General features: G+C 47.0%; 1 protein-coding gene across 1 annotated transcript in view; it reads left to right on the top strand.

Moving 5' to 3' along the window:
• parp6b (poly (ADP-ribose) polymerase family, member 6b) overlaps positions 1–16,736 on the top strand; it is a 111,869-nt gene that overhangs the window by 41,292 nt on the left and 53,841 nt on the right. Inside the window, exons 5-6 of the mRNA XM_078200007.1 lie at positions 3,749–3,787; positions 13,184–13,278. Of these exons, the coding sequence (XP_078056133.1) occupies positions 3,749–3,787; positions 13,184–13,278 (134 nt within the window). The remainder of the gene's footprint in view (positions 1–3,748; positions 3,788–13,183; positions 13,279–16,736) is intronic.

Below are 16,736 nucleotides of genomic sequence, written 5' to 3'. Positions count from 1 at the left end.
AGGACATGAGTGAACCAGATGGGTTTTTCCGACAATCGACAATGGTTTCATGGTCATCAGTAGATTCTTAATTCTAAGTATGTTTTATTGAATTGAAATTCCACCAGCTGCCATGGCGGGATTTGAACCCCGGTCCCCAGAACATTAGCTGAGTTTCTGGATTAATAGTCTAGCGATAATACCACTAGGCCATCGCCTCCCCTGAATTCTGAGGTATTCTATGATTCTACAAACCTATCTTGTACACAAATGTCCTTTAGGGAAGGAAATCTGCCGTCCTTATCTGGTCTGGCCTACTTGTGACTCCAGAGCCACAGCAATGTGGTTGATTCTCAAGTGCCCTCTGAAATGGGTGAGAAAACCATTAAGTTCGAGGGCAAAGAAGGATGGGCAACAAATGCCGGCCTTGCCGCCAATGCCCATGTCCCATGAAAAAAAAGTGACAACTAATGGTCCAGGGATTAGCGCATATTCTTTGCCGGTGCTGGACCTGTTGTAAGATGACCTGAAGGAAGCTGATAGATAATCAAAGGAATTCACCTACTGATCTTTGAGTAGTCTAAAACAAAGTGGGACCCAGATTATCGTCAAACCCAGTTCAGAAATGGCACTCCCCAGATAGAAGTAGTACCCAAACGCAGAATAGGGTAGCACGGTGGCACAGTGCAGAGGCTGCCCGTTCTCCCCGTGTCTGCGTGGGTTTCTTCCGGGTGCTCCGGTTTCCTCCCACAGTCCAAAGATGTGCAGGTTAGGTTGATTGGCCGTGCTAAATTGTCCCTTAATGTCAGGGGAACTAGCTAGGGTAAATGCCTGGGATTAGGGCCTGGGTGAGTTTGTGGTCAGTGCAGATGTGATGGGCCGAATGGCCTCCTTCTGCCCTGTTCAGGATTCTATGATAAGAACAAAGGCAAGAATGCCAAAATCCAAATGTAATACTACAGGAGATAAGTCGTGTTGCTTAGTTGGGAAAGTCAGTTCTCATTTTCTGTGACTTTGCCATGGAGAAGGAAACGGGGAACTACAGACTCCCCAAGTTCTCAGGCAATTTAAACAGCAGGGCTCAAGGCTTGAACATATTCCTTTTGTTTGCAGAGGACTTTATGAAGGTAAGTTGCTTCTAGTGAATGTAAATGAGCCATGTTATGAGCTTGACTGATTACTTTCTAATGTTTATTTATTAGTGTTACAATTAGGCTTACACTGCAATTAAGTTACTGTGAAAATCCCCTCGTTGCCACACTCCGGCGCCTGTTCGGGTAGACTGAGGGAGAATTTAGCACGGCCAATGCATCTAACAAGCATGTCTTTCGGACTGTGGAGGAAACTGGAGCACCCGGAGGAAACCCATGATAACATCAATGGAATCTTCAATAAATGTGGACAAAGCTCCAGAGAATCTATGACTTTGTGGGATAGAATCATAGAATCCCTACAGTGCAGAAAGAGGCCATTCGGTCTGTTGAGCCTGCACCGACAACAATCCGACCCAGGCCCAATCCCCATAACTTCATGTATTTGCCCTCTAATCTCCCTAACACAAAGGGTCAATTTAGCATGGCCAATCAACCTAACCTGCACATCTTTGGACTTTGGGAGGAAACCCACGCAGACACGGGGAGAACGTGCAGACTCCACACAGGCAGTGATTTAAGCCGCAAATCGAACCCAGGTCCCTGGCGCTATGAAGCAGCACTGCTAACCATTGTTCCACCGTGTCACCCATTATCTTATATTGGTTGTTAGTGTAGCTATTAGCGCAATCAGGATTGTTCAGAAGGTGCTGTCCAGTAACAGAATCACATTCAGTGGTACTTTTCTTTTGTTTTGGGTTTTGCAAGCGTGGGTTGGTTGAGCAAGAGCTGGACACGACCTGTCAGGAACAGCCAGAGAAACAGGTTTTTAATTTGATCAGCCAATCGGAACCCAGCAACTGGCATCACACCAGTGCTGAAAGTCATGCGTGATGAGTGCAAGATGAAAAACTTCAGCAATGGTGTCCCTTTTCAGATATTCAAGGTGTACGTTCAAGGCGACTGTTTGTAATCTAGATTATCGATAAATCTGAGATGGAAAGCGACACCTTTAAATCTTGCTGCTAAATTGGATGGGAAATTGCAGATCGATTACATAGTCAAAAATACAAGCCAGCGAGCCACTACACGGTGAATAGTGTCAGGTCTGGAATGTGACTTTCAAGTTGGTAAAACATGGAAATAAAATGTTGAAAGACTGTCAGTCATTTCCTATGAGTTCCTTCTGATCTGGAGCTAGAAACATCCAGGTACCCATCAATCTGCAAATTTCCCTCCCCCCCCCCGCGCCCCCCCCCCCCCCCCCCCCCCCCCCCCGCGCCCACCCCACCCCCCCTTCCTCCCCCCCCCCCCACCCCATCTCATGCAATTAACCTCAAACTGACCCCTGGATCTACAGCAATTATTGGACTCTGTGGGTGGGATTTTCCGGCCGCGCTCACCCCATGACCGGAAAATCCCACCCGAGGTCAACGGACATTTGCATGGTCCTGTCCCGCCCGCTACAATTCCCGCGGCGGGCGGGACGGGAAAATTCCGCCCTGTGGGTTTAAAATGACGGGCCATTTTATATAATGTTGCAACTCAGCAGCAGAATGATACACACTATGATGCTCTCATGATGATGGGCGATGCGGTGGCACAGTGGTTAGCACTGCTGCCTCACAGCGCCAAGGACCCGGGTTCGATTCCCGGTTTGGGTCACTGTTTGTGCAGAGTTTGCACCTTCTCCCCGTGTCTGCATGGGTTTCCTCCCACAATCCGAAAGACGTGCTGGTTAGATGCATTGGCCATGCTTAATTCTCCCTCAGTGTACCCGAACAGGCGCCGGAGTGTGGCGACTAGGGTATTTTCACAGTAACTTCATTGTAGTGTTAATGTAAGCCTACTTGTGACACTAATCAATAAATTTTATAATGAAAACAAGATTCACAACACCAGGTTAAAGTAAGCTAGCCAATCTGCTATCTTATCATCTTAAGATGTGGAGATGCTGGCGTTGGACTGAGGTGGGCACAATAAGAAACCTCACAAGTTCAACAGGTTTATCTGGAATCACGAAGTGCTGCTCCTTCATCAGGTGAGTGGAGAGGTAGGTTTCACAAACACGGCATATATAGACAGAGACACAATTGCAAGATAATGGTTGGAATGCGAGTCTTTACAGATAAAGACCCGCATCCTGCTGAGACACCCATTCTAACCATTATCTTGCAATTGTATATTGTCTTTGCCTATATATGCCATATTTGTGAACCCACCTCTCCACTCACCTGATGAAGGAGCAGCGCTCCGAAAGCTTCTAATTCCAAATAAACCTGTTAGACTTTAACCTGGTGTTGTGAGACTTCTTACCGTGCCCACCCCACTCCAACGTCGGCATCTCCACATCTTAAAAGGACAAAAGAGCATATTGGATAACTTACTTTGAGCAAGGGAGTTCTTCTAGATTCACCTCTGACGTCCTACATAGGATAACAGAGAGTAGGGAGCTCACTTAGTGGCAAGTAGTAATAGATGCATACATTTCTCAGGGACAGATAAAATGTCATACACGTCTCTTAGGGATAATGTTGTTGTCTGCTTACGAGAAGAAATACATTGCCCATTCTCCCGCGTAAACACCTTCTCCCTTCTACACTTGAACCTTGATGATTTGTTATTAAAGTACTGGACAGCTATTGCTTAAAAATAATACAGTGCTTCCTTTCCAATAGATACATGAGATGGCCCAGTCAGAAATATCAACCCAACAGGTAGGACATCCTTTGGACAGATCACAGTAAAGCTCTCTGCTTGTGAGAGCATTCAACATTTTGTTTATTGTGTAACTGCTGTTGATTGACTTTATTCCATTAGAGTTCTCTTAAAGGTCAGTGTTCATTTGCCAGGGGACAATTGAGCTGAAATAGGATTTGATTTCAAATATACTGCGGTTAACGTCTGGTGAAAGGGAGCAATTGCAAAAAAAAAACCAAATTTAATATCAGATGTGGTGACTCAGTATATTAATGTGACACCAGATGGCTTGTTGAAATTGTATGGACATTTTAGGCCCTTCAAAAGGTTGTAATAGGCTTTGACGTCTGAAGTTTAATATTGTTTAATTACAATTTCAATTTTCCTTCACTTTCTGTTTAACTCGCACAGTCTGGGAAATGTTGTGGATTAATTTTGAACCATCTATTTTCACTGTATGGTTGGGGTGGCACGATGGCACGGTGGTTAGCACTGCTGCCTCACAGGGCCAGGGACCCGGGTTCAATTCTGACCTTGGCCTATTTGGAGTTTTCCCCATGTCTATGTGGGTTTCCTCCGGGTGCTCCAGTTTCCTCCCACAGTCCAAAGATGTGCAGGTTAGGTGGATTGGTCATGCTAAATTGCCTCTTAGTGTCCAAAGATGTGCAGGTTAGATGGATTGGCCATGCTAAATTGCCCCTTAGTGTCCAAAGATATGCAGTTTAGGTGGATTGACCATGCTAAATTTCCCCTTAGTGTCCAAACATGTGCTGGTTAAGTGGATTGGCTATGCTAAATTGCCCCACAGTGTCCAAAGATATGCATGTTAGGTGGATTGGCCATGCTAAATTGACCCTTAGTGTCCAAAGATATGCAGTTTAGGTGGATTGACCATGCTAAATATCCCCTTAATGTCCAAAGATGTGCGGGTTAGGTGGATTGGCCATGCTAAATTTCCCCTTAATGCCCAAAGATGTGCAGGTTAGGGGGATAAGTGGGTTAAATGTGTGGGGTTACGAGGATAGGGTGGGGGGTGCTTCTGGGTAAGATGCTCTGATGGAGAGTTGGTGCAGACTCGATGGGTTGATTGGCTTCCTTCTGCACTGTCGGGATTCTATGATTCTATGAATATAGAACTGGGCTTAAGTAATGGGTAAAAGGGTATTCGTTGAATCCTCTTGCAATGCACAATATCTCAGAGTCTCTGAATATAATTTGAATTGCCACAGGGAAGCTCAGCGGACTCCTCATTGTTAGTGCGTTTATATTGTGTGAGTGACTGTGTGCTGGAGTATCGAGCATTTACAACCGGCACAAATGCATAATGAGAGCAAACAAATTGTCATGTCAACATTACCTGAATTACTTAAAGAGGAAGAGTTGAACTGACCATTCTAGAAAAAGAAACAACTTTATTTCAATGGTGTGACACATCTGTGACTCAATTGTTAACTTTCAAACAGCAATTCGATTAAGTTGGGTCATCCCATTATTAATCCTTCACAATTTGCACACATTCTATTATGTTTGGTCACTTTTTTTTAATCAACATTTCGCACCGTAAAGTCCGACGTCCACATTAATCTTGGAAAGTACCGGTGTAAAGATATTTAGCTTTAAGTACAAGCACCTGGCATTGTAGCACCTTAATTTAGAATGATCATAGAATCTCTACAGTGCAGAAAGAGGCCATTCGGCCCATCAAGCCTGCACCGACAACAATTCCACCCAGGCTCCATTCCATGTATTTACCCTGCTAACCCCCTGATACTAAGGGGGGGCAATTTAGCATGGCCAATCCACCTAACCAGCACATCTTTCGGACTATGGGAGGAAATCAGAACACCCGGAGGAAACCCATGACACCACGGGAAGAACGTGCAGACTCCGCACAGACAGTGACCCAAGCCGGGAATTGAACCCGGGTCCCTGGCGCTGTGAGGCAGCAGTGCTAACCACTGTGCCACCTTTGTCCCTCAACTTGTTAGGGAAACTCTTCCAACCAATTCTATTACTAAATCATTATAAGTTTAGCACTTAGCTCTATATAGTAATAAAATAAAACTATTCTAGAAACTTAAGGGCAGAATTGTACAAAGTTACAGAATTATGTCTCCCTGGTGTAATCCACTTGACTCCTGCCTTCTAATTCCAATTAGAATCATAGAATCCCTAAAGTGCAGAAGGAGGCCATTCAGCCCATCGAGTCTGCACCAACTTTTGTTTGGCAGAGCTTCCTACCCAGACCCTATACCTATACCCCCACATATTTACCCCACTAATCCACCCAACCTGCACGTCTTTGGACACTAAGGGGCAATTTAGCATGGCCAATCCACCCAACCTGCACGTCTTTGGACACTAAGGGGCAATTTAGCATGGCCAATCCACCCAACCTGCACATCTTTGGACACTAAGGGGCAATTTAGCATGGCCAATCCACCTAACCCATACATCTTTGGACACTAAGGGGCAATTTACCATGGCCAACCCACCTAACCTGCACATCTTTGGATGCTGAGGGGCAATTTATCATGGTCAATCCACCTAACCTGCACATCTTTGGACACTAACGGGTAATTTACCATGGCCAATCCACCTGACCTGCACATCTTTGGATGCTGAGGGGCAATTTATCATGGTCAATCCACCTAACCTGCACATCTTGGGACACTAAGGGGCAATTTACCATGGCCAATCCACCTAACCCGCACAATTTTGGACACTAAGAGGCAATTTAGCTTGGCCAATTCACCTAACCCACACATCTTTGGACGCTAAGGGGCAACTTAGCTTGGCCAATCCACCTAACCCGCACATCTTTGGACGCTAAGGGACAACTTAGCTTGGCCAATCCACCTAACCCGCACATCTTTGGATGCTAAGGGGCAATTTAGCATGGTCAATGCACCTAACCTGCACATCTATGGACGATGGGAGGAGTCCGGAGCACTCGGAGGAAGCCCACGGGGAGAACATGCAAATTCCACACAGGCAGTCACCCAAGGCCGGAATTGAACCTGGTTCCCTATCGCTGCGAGGCAGCAGTGCTAACCACTGTCCCACCATGCCGCCCGTTCTCTTAACGGCTAGAATTTCTCCTGTCTTCCTGTGTGCAATGGCTTAGGTGACTGACTAGTAACATAGCAATACATTCAGCATGCAGCTCCTTTTAAATTTTACACTCACTTCCCAAAATATATTTACCGCCAGACTTGACCCATGCTGAGTGTCTGCAAAAATGCCAAAGCAGTTCTGTAATTGAATTCATAAAATGATAGAGATCGTTGAGGTGTTGTAACAGACACATGACGGGATAATTTGCCTGCTCAGAGTTCCAAAATGACAGGTAATAAATGAGACTTAAGATTTAAGATAACTGTCAACAGAATTCACTTTTAACCTTGTTTTGTTGACACGGAGGTTTTGGAGCAAATCACCAGCCCCTTAATGATGTGAATCCTGTGACATGATTCAAAAATCAGCATGGATGGGTAGATACTTGGGCCTTCCCTCTGTGGGGAGTTGCTGATTGGGATGTTTGATTAGATAGTCAGTGGGGACCCCGCTCCCTTCTTGCGCCCACCCTGATTGTAGCTCAGGTGGGAAGAAGGTTCATGAATGACCTTCTTGCCCCGTCTTCAATTGAGGTCCTAATTGGGCAATTAATGCTTACGTAGAAGCCTCATCCCACCAATGGTACTCACCCAAGGTGGCCACCCCAGGCAGGGAGTGTGACAAGCAGATCTGTACGGGGTCACTTGTAGACTCACGGGTTCAGTTTATTTATTAGTGTCATAAGTAGGCTTATATTAACACTGCAATGAAGTTACTGTGAAAATCACCCAGTCGTCACACTCCGGCACCTGGTCAGGTTCGGGGAGGATGGCCTAGTAGTATTATCGCTAGACTATTAATCCAGAAGCTCAGTTAATGTTCCGGGACCTAGGTTCGAATCCCGCCACGGCAGATGGTGGAATTTGAATTCAATAAAAAAAAGTCTGGAATTAAGAATCTACTGATGACCATGAAACCATTGTCGGAAAAACCCACCTGGTTCACAGATGTCCTTTAGGGCAAGAAATCTGCCGTCCTTACCTGGTCTGGCCCACATGTGACTCCAGAGCCACAACAACTACTCTCCAAGAGCAAATAGGGATGGACAACAAATGTTGGCCCAGCTAACAATGTCCATGTCCCACGAATGAATAGAGCCACAGCAATGTGGTTGACTATCAACTGCCCTCTGAAATGGCCTAGCAAGCCACTCAGTTCAAGGGCAACTAGAGATGGGCAAATCTGCCATCCTTACCTGGTGACATGTGCCTCCAGAGCCACAGCAATGTGGTTGACTCTCAATTGCCCTCGGGCAACTAGGGATGGGCAATATATACTGGCCAGCCAGCGACGCCCATGTCCCACAAATGAATAATAAATTGAGGGAGAATTTAGCATGGGCAATGCACCTAACCAGGACTGTGGGAGGAAACCGGAGCACCCGGAGGAAACCCACGCAGACACGAGGAGAACGTGCTAACTCCACACATATTCACCCAAGACGGGAATCAAATCTGGGTCCCTGGCGCTGTGAGGCAGCAGTGCTAACCACTGTGCCACCGTGCCACCCAAAAGCATTTGGTGCTTAATTGAGGAACCAGGTGGCAGGTAGTTGGGGGGTGGGGCAGGTTGGTGGGGGAGGGGGGTGAGCCGGCTGAAAACCTCATGACCTCCTGTGGTCGAATCACTTCCACCCTCCCCACGACCCCGTTCCCACCATCACTCACCACCCACCTGCGTCACTCCTCGATCCATGGCCTCGGGTGGCTGTAGTTACCAGCAGCAGCCACCGCCTTTCCAGTGGCACTACTGAGTGCCAAAGGGGCGCCAAGCCTCGGGTTTGGCTGGCAGCTCTCGCCGTGCGGGGACCTGTGTCCCTGGGTCTTTGATCCCAGCTGGCCTGACAGGTGACATGAGTGGCGCAGGTGGACCTTCCCTAAGAGAGGTGACGCAGGACTCTTGCTGGCTGTCCAGATGGGTCCCCTGTCACCCTCACAAGATTCCACCCGGTATTTTCCATTCAATGTCCTCATTCACTTGTACTGCAATTCTATTCTGCTCGGAAGGCAGATTGAGGGCAATTAGAGATGGGCAACAAGTGCTGACTAGTAACAGCCAAAACAAAAGATGGTACCGGAGTGAGGCGATATCTTACGAGCTGTTCCCAGCATACCCTCCAATTCCATCTTTGTACTCTTGTTGTGTGCTTTCAAAACTGAACTCTAAAACGCTTCTAAACATTCTCTTCATCAGACTTTTGAGTGGTTCTACCATAGGTATAGAGCTTGGGTGGGATTGTGGTTGGTGCAGACTCGATGGGCTGAATGGCCTCCTTCTGCCCTGTAGGGATTCTATGATGATATATTAAAGTGATCTTCCTCTTCACCTTACCTGTAACTGCAACTATATTCTGCACTCTACCCTTTCCTTCTCCCCTATGTACTCTATGAATGGTATGCTTTGCCTGTATAGCGTGCAAGAAACAATACTTTTCGCTGTCTCCCAATGCATGTGACAATAACAACTCAAATCAAATCAGTCCACCACAGTGGCACATGGGCAGCATGGTGGCACAGTGGTTGGCACAGTGGTTAGCACTGCTGCGTCAAAGCGCCAGGGACCCTGGTTTGATTCCCGTCTTGGGTCACTGTCTGTCTTGAACACCTGAGTTGTGCTGGTTAGGTGCACTGGCCATGCTGAATTCTCCCTCAGTGTCCCCGAACAGGCACCGGAGTGCGGCGATTAGGGGATTTTCACAGTGACTTTATGTAAGCCTACTTGTGAAACTAATAAAATAAAAAAATTTTAAATTAAAAAAATACTCAAGGCAATGCAAGATTGTCCAGCTATCCTTATGATTTAACCCTTTAAGCCCCAGTATTATTGCGGTGAATAATGATAATCTTACAGCAATACTGGTAAGGGAGCATGCATGGAATTCCCGCAGGTTTTTCAGACGAAGTTGTATGCACGGCATGAACGCATTGCATCTCTAAAGATTCCCCCGAGGGGGATGACCGAATGGAGGTGTTTAGAATTATGAAGTGTTATTATAGGCTAAACATAGAGAACACTTATTCATTTGTGGGGGGAGTCCAAAACTGGCAGGTCAGAAATCATAGAATCCCTACACTGCAGAAGGAGGCCATTCGGCCCATCGAGTCTGCACCCATTTTCCAACAGAATGTGGATTTATGGGGATAAGGCCTGGGTGGGATTGTTGCCAGGATGGCACAGTGGTTAGCACTGCTGCCTCACAGCGCCAAGGATCCTGGTTCAATTCCGGCCTCGGGTCTCGGTCCCTGGCATTGTGAGGCAGCAGTGCTAACCACTGTGCTGCCCCATATAAGATGGTGACGAATAAATCCAAATAGGAATTCAGGGGAAACTTGAGAATGTGGCTTGGAACACTATGTGAAATAGTTGATTTAGATAGCATGAATATATTTAAGGGGAAGGATGTTTTGTGAAGCACTGGGTAGACTCCCTGCCGCTGAGCCAGAAGCTCTGGGTTCGAGTCCCACTCAAGGACTTGCTGGCCAAGGAAGGTGCCTTTATAACATGGCCCAAACCCTTCCAACACGCACCAAGGGCAGGCGGCCAGAGTGGTTGGCACTCCTGGTCAGCCGTGTGATAGACAGAATACTAAAGCCTCTGTCATCGCTATCCATAGCTCCAGACTACACGTGAAAGTGTACATCGTCACAGCAATTCATACTTCGTGGGAGGGCTGGTTGGCTGGTTGGTCAGCCAGTGCAGATGAGATTAATGCCAGATACAATCACTATTCTGGCTAGGGTGAATTCAGGACTGACCTCCTTACCTTACCCCAGGTTGAGGTCATGGCTCTGTGAGTCGGAGCTGACCCCTTCAGCCAGTGAACTGAAGAAACTAAAGGTGGAACTCAGGTTTGCGCATGATGGAGAAAAGGATAGAAGCATGTCACGAATTACATTGGGAGTCTACTCTTGTGAAGCACAGACTATTGGCATAGCCCGGATGGGCCGAATGGCCTGTTTTGGTGTTTGGTGAGGCGATGGCCTCATGTGTCTGCCTGGGTTTCCTCATATTTCCTCCCACAGGGCAGCAGTGGTTAGCACTACTGCCTCACACCACCAGGGACCCAGGTTCGATTCCCGGCTTGGGTTACTGTGTGCTGTTTGCGCGTTCTCCCCATGTCTGCGTGGATTTCCTCCGGGTGCTCCGGTTTCCTCCCATATTCTGAAAGACATGCTGGTTAGGTGCATTGACCCGAACAGGCACCGGAGTGTGGCGACTTGGGGAATTTCACAGTAAGTTCATTGCAATGTTAATGTAGCCTTACTTGTGACTAATAAATAAACTTTAAAAACTTTAATGGTATCATCGCTAGACTGTTAATCCAGAAACTCAGCTAATGTTCTGGGGACCCGGGTTCGAATCCCACCACGGCAGATGGTGGAATTTCAATTCAATTAAAAAGTATCTGGAATTAAGAATCTACTGATGACCATGAAACCATTGTTGGAAAAAACCTATCCGGTCCTTTAGGGAAGGAAATCTGCCATCCTTATCTGGCCTACATGTGACTCCAGAGTCACAGCAATGTGGTTGACTCTCAACTGCCCTCGGGCAACTAGGGATGGGCAATAAATGCTGGCCCAGCCAGCGACGCCCATGTCCCATGAATGAATAAAAAATATATAAATACTGTCGTTACAAGAGCAAGTCAGAGTCTGTGAATCTTCTGGTGAGTAACTCACCTCCTGACCTCAATGCCTGTCCAACATCTACGAGGCACAAATCTCTCCTTGGCTGGACGAGTGCAGCTCAAACAACACATAAGAAGTTTGACACCATCCGGGATGGCACCCATTCACAAACAGTCACTCCCTCCACCACCGATGCACAGTAGCTGCATTGTGCACTGCCCATAAATGCACTGAAATGTGGTTGATTCTCAACTGCTCTTGGGCAACTAGGGATGGGCAATAAATGCTGGCCAGCCAGCGACGCCCATGTCCCACAAGTCCCACTGGAACACTTTCTGATCAATGTATGGGATCTACCTCTGCAGGGGAAAAAGCAATTTTCACACACACTCACACACACAGCTCTGCAATGTAGTTGACCCTCAACTGCCCCCTGAAATGACCCATCAAGCCACTCAGTTGTATCAATCAAGGGCAACTAGGGATGGACAATAAATGCTGGCCAGCCAGCGACGCCCATGTCCCACGAATGAATAAAGAAAAAAATTAGGTCAATGTTGACCAGAGTAAAATGTACAGATGAAAGAAACCCGGACACCGCAGGCAGTTATTGGATGTGTTGCATTACGAAAAGATGCCAGCCTCTCAAGTTGGGCTAACTTTTTCAGAGGTTCAGTGGGAACAGGTGGGTTGGGGGGGGCGGTGGGGGAGATTCACACTGCTGTAGATAGAGCAAATTGATCAGACCCATGGAATGACTCAGGGCGCTCTTGCAGAGTAAATTGGGGCGGCACAGTGGTATAGTGGTTAGCACTGCTGCCTTGATGCACTATCAATCAAGCAAAGACTAGTTTGTATGCAAGAACAAATAGGCTTTTATTCGCAAAAGACTTGGAGCACACCCATGCTGATGAACTGGTCCGGCGACTGAGGCAGAGGGGGTTGGGAGCAGTCATCTTTATACCTGGACCAGGGGGGGGGAGGAGTCTCTGGCAGGGGCATGCCCAGGCATGTCACACACACATAGGCAATAAGCTTTACAGTGGTTTACCACATGCCTCACAGCGCCAGGTTCAATTCCTGGCTCTGGTCACTGTCTATGTGGAGTCTGCACGTTCTCCCCGTGTCTGCGTGGGTTCCCTCCAGGTGCTCCGGTTTCCTCCCACAGTCCGAAAGACGTGCTGGTTAGGGTACCTTGACCGTGCTAAATTCTCCCCCAGTGAACCCGAACAGGCGCCGAAGTGTGGCGACTCGGGGATTTTCACAGTAACTTGATTGCAGTGTTAATGAAAGCCTACTTGTGTGACACTAACAAATAAACTTTAAAACTTTAATTGCCCTCTGATGGCCGCCCCACTTGCACACATAATACCTCCCAACGTGGGTACTGGGAAAAACCCACGAGTAAGGGCTTTCCCCTTTAACGCTGAATTCAAACACCATACACATCACTGGAGCCCAGACAGAAAAAAGAAGTGAGAGACAGACGGGAGAGAGAGAGAGGGGGGAACATACACAAATAAAAAAGCGAGAATGAGACAGCGAGGAGACGGAAGCGACTGAGCTGGCCGGAACCCTAGGAAGGCCGAAATGTCGGCAATGCCCACAGTGACAGCTCTTTCTCAGACAAACCAGCAATATATTAGTGTGTGTCTGTTTTTATAGGGCAGCTGTGCAGCTGATCTATACCGACACCCACAGCTCGATGCAGACATTGAAGCAGTGAAGGAAATTTATGGAGAGAATTCTGTCTCTGTTAGGTGAGTGTTAAACGTTCCATTTTCAAGTGTTGCAGAACTGATGGTAATTTTTATTATGCTTTTTGTTTTGTTGTTGCAACCTGACATTTTGCTTATAATGTTGCGAGATTCTTCAGGGAATAGGAGCTAAAGACTCTTTTTCTTAAAAAAAAACCCTTACTTGGGTCTTTTTTTTTGGTTTGAATTTCTTTCCTCCCTCCCCCCTTCGCTCTTTGCTACTAGGCTTCATTCCAACTGGATAGAGTATAGGTTCTGCCGTTGTTGCTTCCAGATTAGCACTGCAGTACGGGACTGGGCCTCTACGGTTTACCGACCCCTCTGTCCAAAGATGGAGCATGACAAACCTACATGGGGTTTGGTCTCGAACTTGGACCCACTGCCCTCCTCCTCCCCCATCCCACCACTGACTCCGACCCACACCTTTCAGATATGTACTTCATTCAAAGTTATTTATTCCGATTTAAGTCATTGCGTTCAGCATCATTTGTTTTCCAAGTCACACCCTCTCTTCCGAGCGCCAAAATTTATCGTTGCAGTATGTCCACGCATTGTTGAAACTTCTTGGCCATCTATCAAATGCATTTTGCACTTAACTAGTTGGGTCGGCGGGAGGGTGGGGGGGTTCTGGATGACATTGTTAGAATACAATGGGGGCTGTAAGTTATTGGTGTGCCAGAGGAAAAGAGTGCGTTCACGACTTCTCATAGTTCATCCTCTGTCTTAGCATCGTTATAGTCATAGAGTCATAGAGGTTTACAGCATGGAAACAGGCCCTTCGGCCCAACTTGTCCATGCCGCCCTTTTTTTATAAACCCCTAAGCTAATCCCAATGGCCCGCATTTGGCCCATATCCCTCTATACCCATCTTACCCATGTAACTGTCTAAATGCTTTTTCAAAGACAAAATTGTACCCACCTCTACTACTACCTCTGGCAGCTTGTTCCACACACTCATCACCCTCTGTGTGAAAACATTGTCCCTCTGGACACTTTTGAATCTCTCCTCTCTCACCTTAAACCTATGACCTCTAGTTTTAGACTCCCCTACATTTGGGAAAAGATATTGACTATCCAGCTGATCTGTGCCCCTCAGTATTTTATAGATCTCTATAAGATCACCCCTCAGCCTTCTGCGCTCCAGAGAAAAAAGTCCCAGTCTATCCAGCCTCTCCTTATAAGTCAAGTCCCGGTAGCATCCTAGTAAATCTTTTCTGCAATCTTTCTAGTTTAATAATATCCTTTCCATAATAGGGTGGCCACTACTGTACACAGTATTCCAAGTGTGGCCTTACCAATGTCTTGCACAACTTCAACAAGATGTCCCAACTCCTGTATTCAATGTTCTGACCGATGAAACCAAACATGCTGAATGCCTTCTTCACCACTCTGTCCACCTGTGACTCCACTTTCAAGGAGCTATGACCATATACCCTTAGATCTCTTTGTTCTGTAACTCTCCCCAACGCCCTACCATTAACTGAGTAAGTCCTGTCCTGGTTCAGTCTACCAAAATGCATCACCTCGCATTTATCAAAATTAAACTCCATCTGCCATTCGTCAGCCCACTGGTCCAGTTATGGTGCAGAAGGAGGCCATTCATCCCATTGAGACCATTCCGACTCCCTGTAGAACGATCTAGCCAGTCCCATTAGCCCAGCTCTATCCCTATTTTGTTTGGCGCTGAAGTGTGGCGACTAGGGGATTTTCACAGTAACTTCATTGCAGTGTTAATGTAAGCCTACTTGTGATTAATAAATGAAATGAACTGTGGCCCTGCAAGTTTGTTTTTCTCAGGTTATTTGTCATTTATATTAATGATTTGGATGAGAATATAGGAGGCATGGTTAGTAAGTTTGCAGATGACACCAAGATTGCTGGCATAGTGGACAGTGAAGAAAGTTACCTCCGATTGCAATGGGATCTTGATCAATTGGGCCAGTGGGCTGACGAATGGCAGATGGAGTTTAATTTAGACAAATACAAGGTGATGCATTTTGGTAGATTGAACCAGGGCAGGTCTGGTTCCCGCCCTGGAGAATCCCGCCCAAGATGTGATGAAAAATTATTTTGTGGATTTCTTCAAACAACGGCATGATGTCACAGCGCCAGGGACCTGGGTTCGATTCCGGCCTCAGGTCACTGTCTGTGTGAAGTCTGCACGTTCTCCCCATGTCTGCATAGGTTTCCTCCAGGTGCTCCGGTTTCCTCTCACACTCCAAAGATGTGTAGGTTAGGTGGATTGGCCGTGCTAAATTGCTCCTTAAGTGTCCAAAGATGTGTGGGTTAGGTGGATTGGCCATGCTAAGTTGCCCCTTAGGTGGCCAAAGATGTGCAGGTTAGGTGGATTGGCCGTGCTAAATTGCCCCTTAGTGTCCAAAAATGTGTGGGTTAGGTGGATTGGCCATGGTAAATTGTCCCTTAATGTCCCAAGATGTGTGGGTTAGGTGGATTGGCCAAGCTAAATTGCCCCTTAGTGTCCAAAGGTGTGTGGGTTAGATGGATTAGCCATGCTAAATTACCCCTTGAGTGTCCAAAGACATGCAGGTTAGGTGGATTAACCAAAGTAAATCCATAAGGTTATGGGATGGAGTAGAGGGATGGGCCAGGGTAAGATGCTCTTTCGGAGAGTCAATGCAGACTCAAAGGGCCAAATGGCCTCCTTCTGCATTGTCGGGATTCTGTGGTTTTTACATAAATCTTTTTTGTTTACAAGCATGTTTTTCCTAAGTAACCTTGCTTTTAAATAGCCTTCCTTGTCTGCAGAGTATCTTGGTCTATATTAACTGTCTGTGGCCACAAAGAACTAAAACAGAAAATGCTGAAAGAACACAGGTCAGACAGCATGTGTGGAGAGAGAGAGAAACCCTCTCTGCTCAGTGGCCATTCATCAGTGTTTGGGCTAGCCCTGTAATGCCTAAAACTTGCTCAAGTCGTTTGTGTCAGTGGGGAATGCTAAAAGAGAAAGATTGCTTTGTTCATAAAAATGCCCAAGAATAAATTGTCGACCGGAATTCTCCCAGCCCGCCTGCCGCTGGAATTTTAGCGCGCGGGTTCTGGACAATGTGAAACCCCATTGACGGTTTCCGGCTTTTAGACCAGCGCGGCCGGAGAATTTCGCCCGTTGTGTTTTGCCCCTGTTGTCGCAGTTTTATCCTCAGGACCTCTCCTCCCGAGGGTCCCAACACTCACCCGGAGTTCCCTACACTCCACCCCCCGGAGCTCCCTACACTCCGCCCCCCCGCCCTCCCCAGAGCTCCCTACACTGCGCCCTACACTCCCGACACTCCCCCTTGCCAGACTTGCTATTTAATTCATTCTAGGAATTTGAGCATTGCCGGCAAGGTCGACATTCGTTGACTATCAGCATCTGTGGAGAGAGAATAGAGCCAATGTTGTGAGTCAGGATGACCCAGACTCGAAACGTTGGCTCTATTCTCTCTCTGCAGATGCTGTTGGAC

The sequence above is a fragment of the Mustelus asterias genome, chromosome 29, assembly GCF_964213995.1.
Source record: "Mustelus asterias chromosome 29, sMusAst1.hap1.1, whole genome shotgun sequence".
NCBI classification, from domain to species: Eukaryota; Metazoa; Chordata; class Chondrichthyes; order Carcharhiniformes; family Triakidae; genus Mustelus; species Mustelus asterias.
This window is presented reverse-complemented; position numbering and strand designations above follow the sequence as displayed.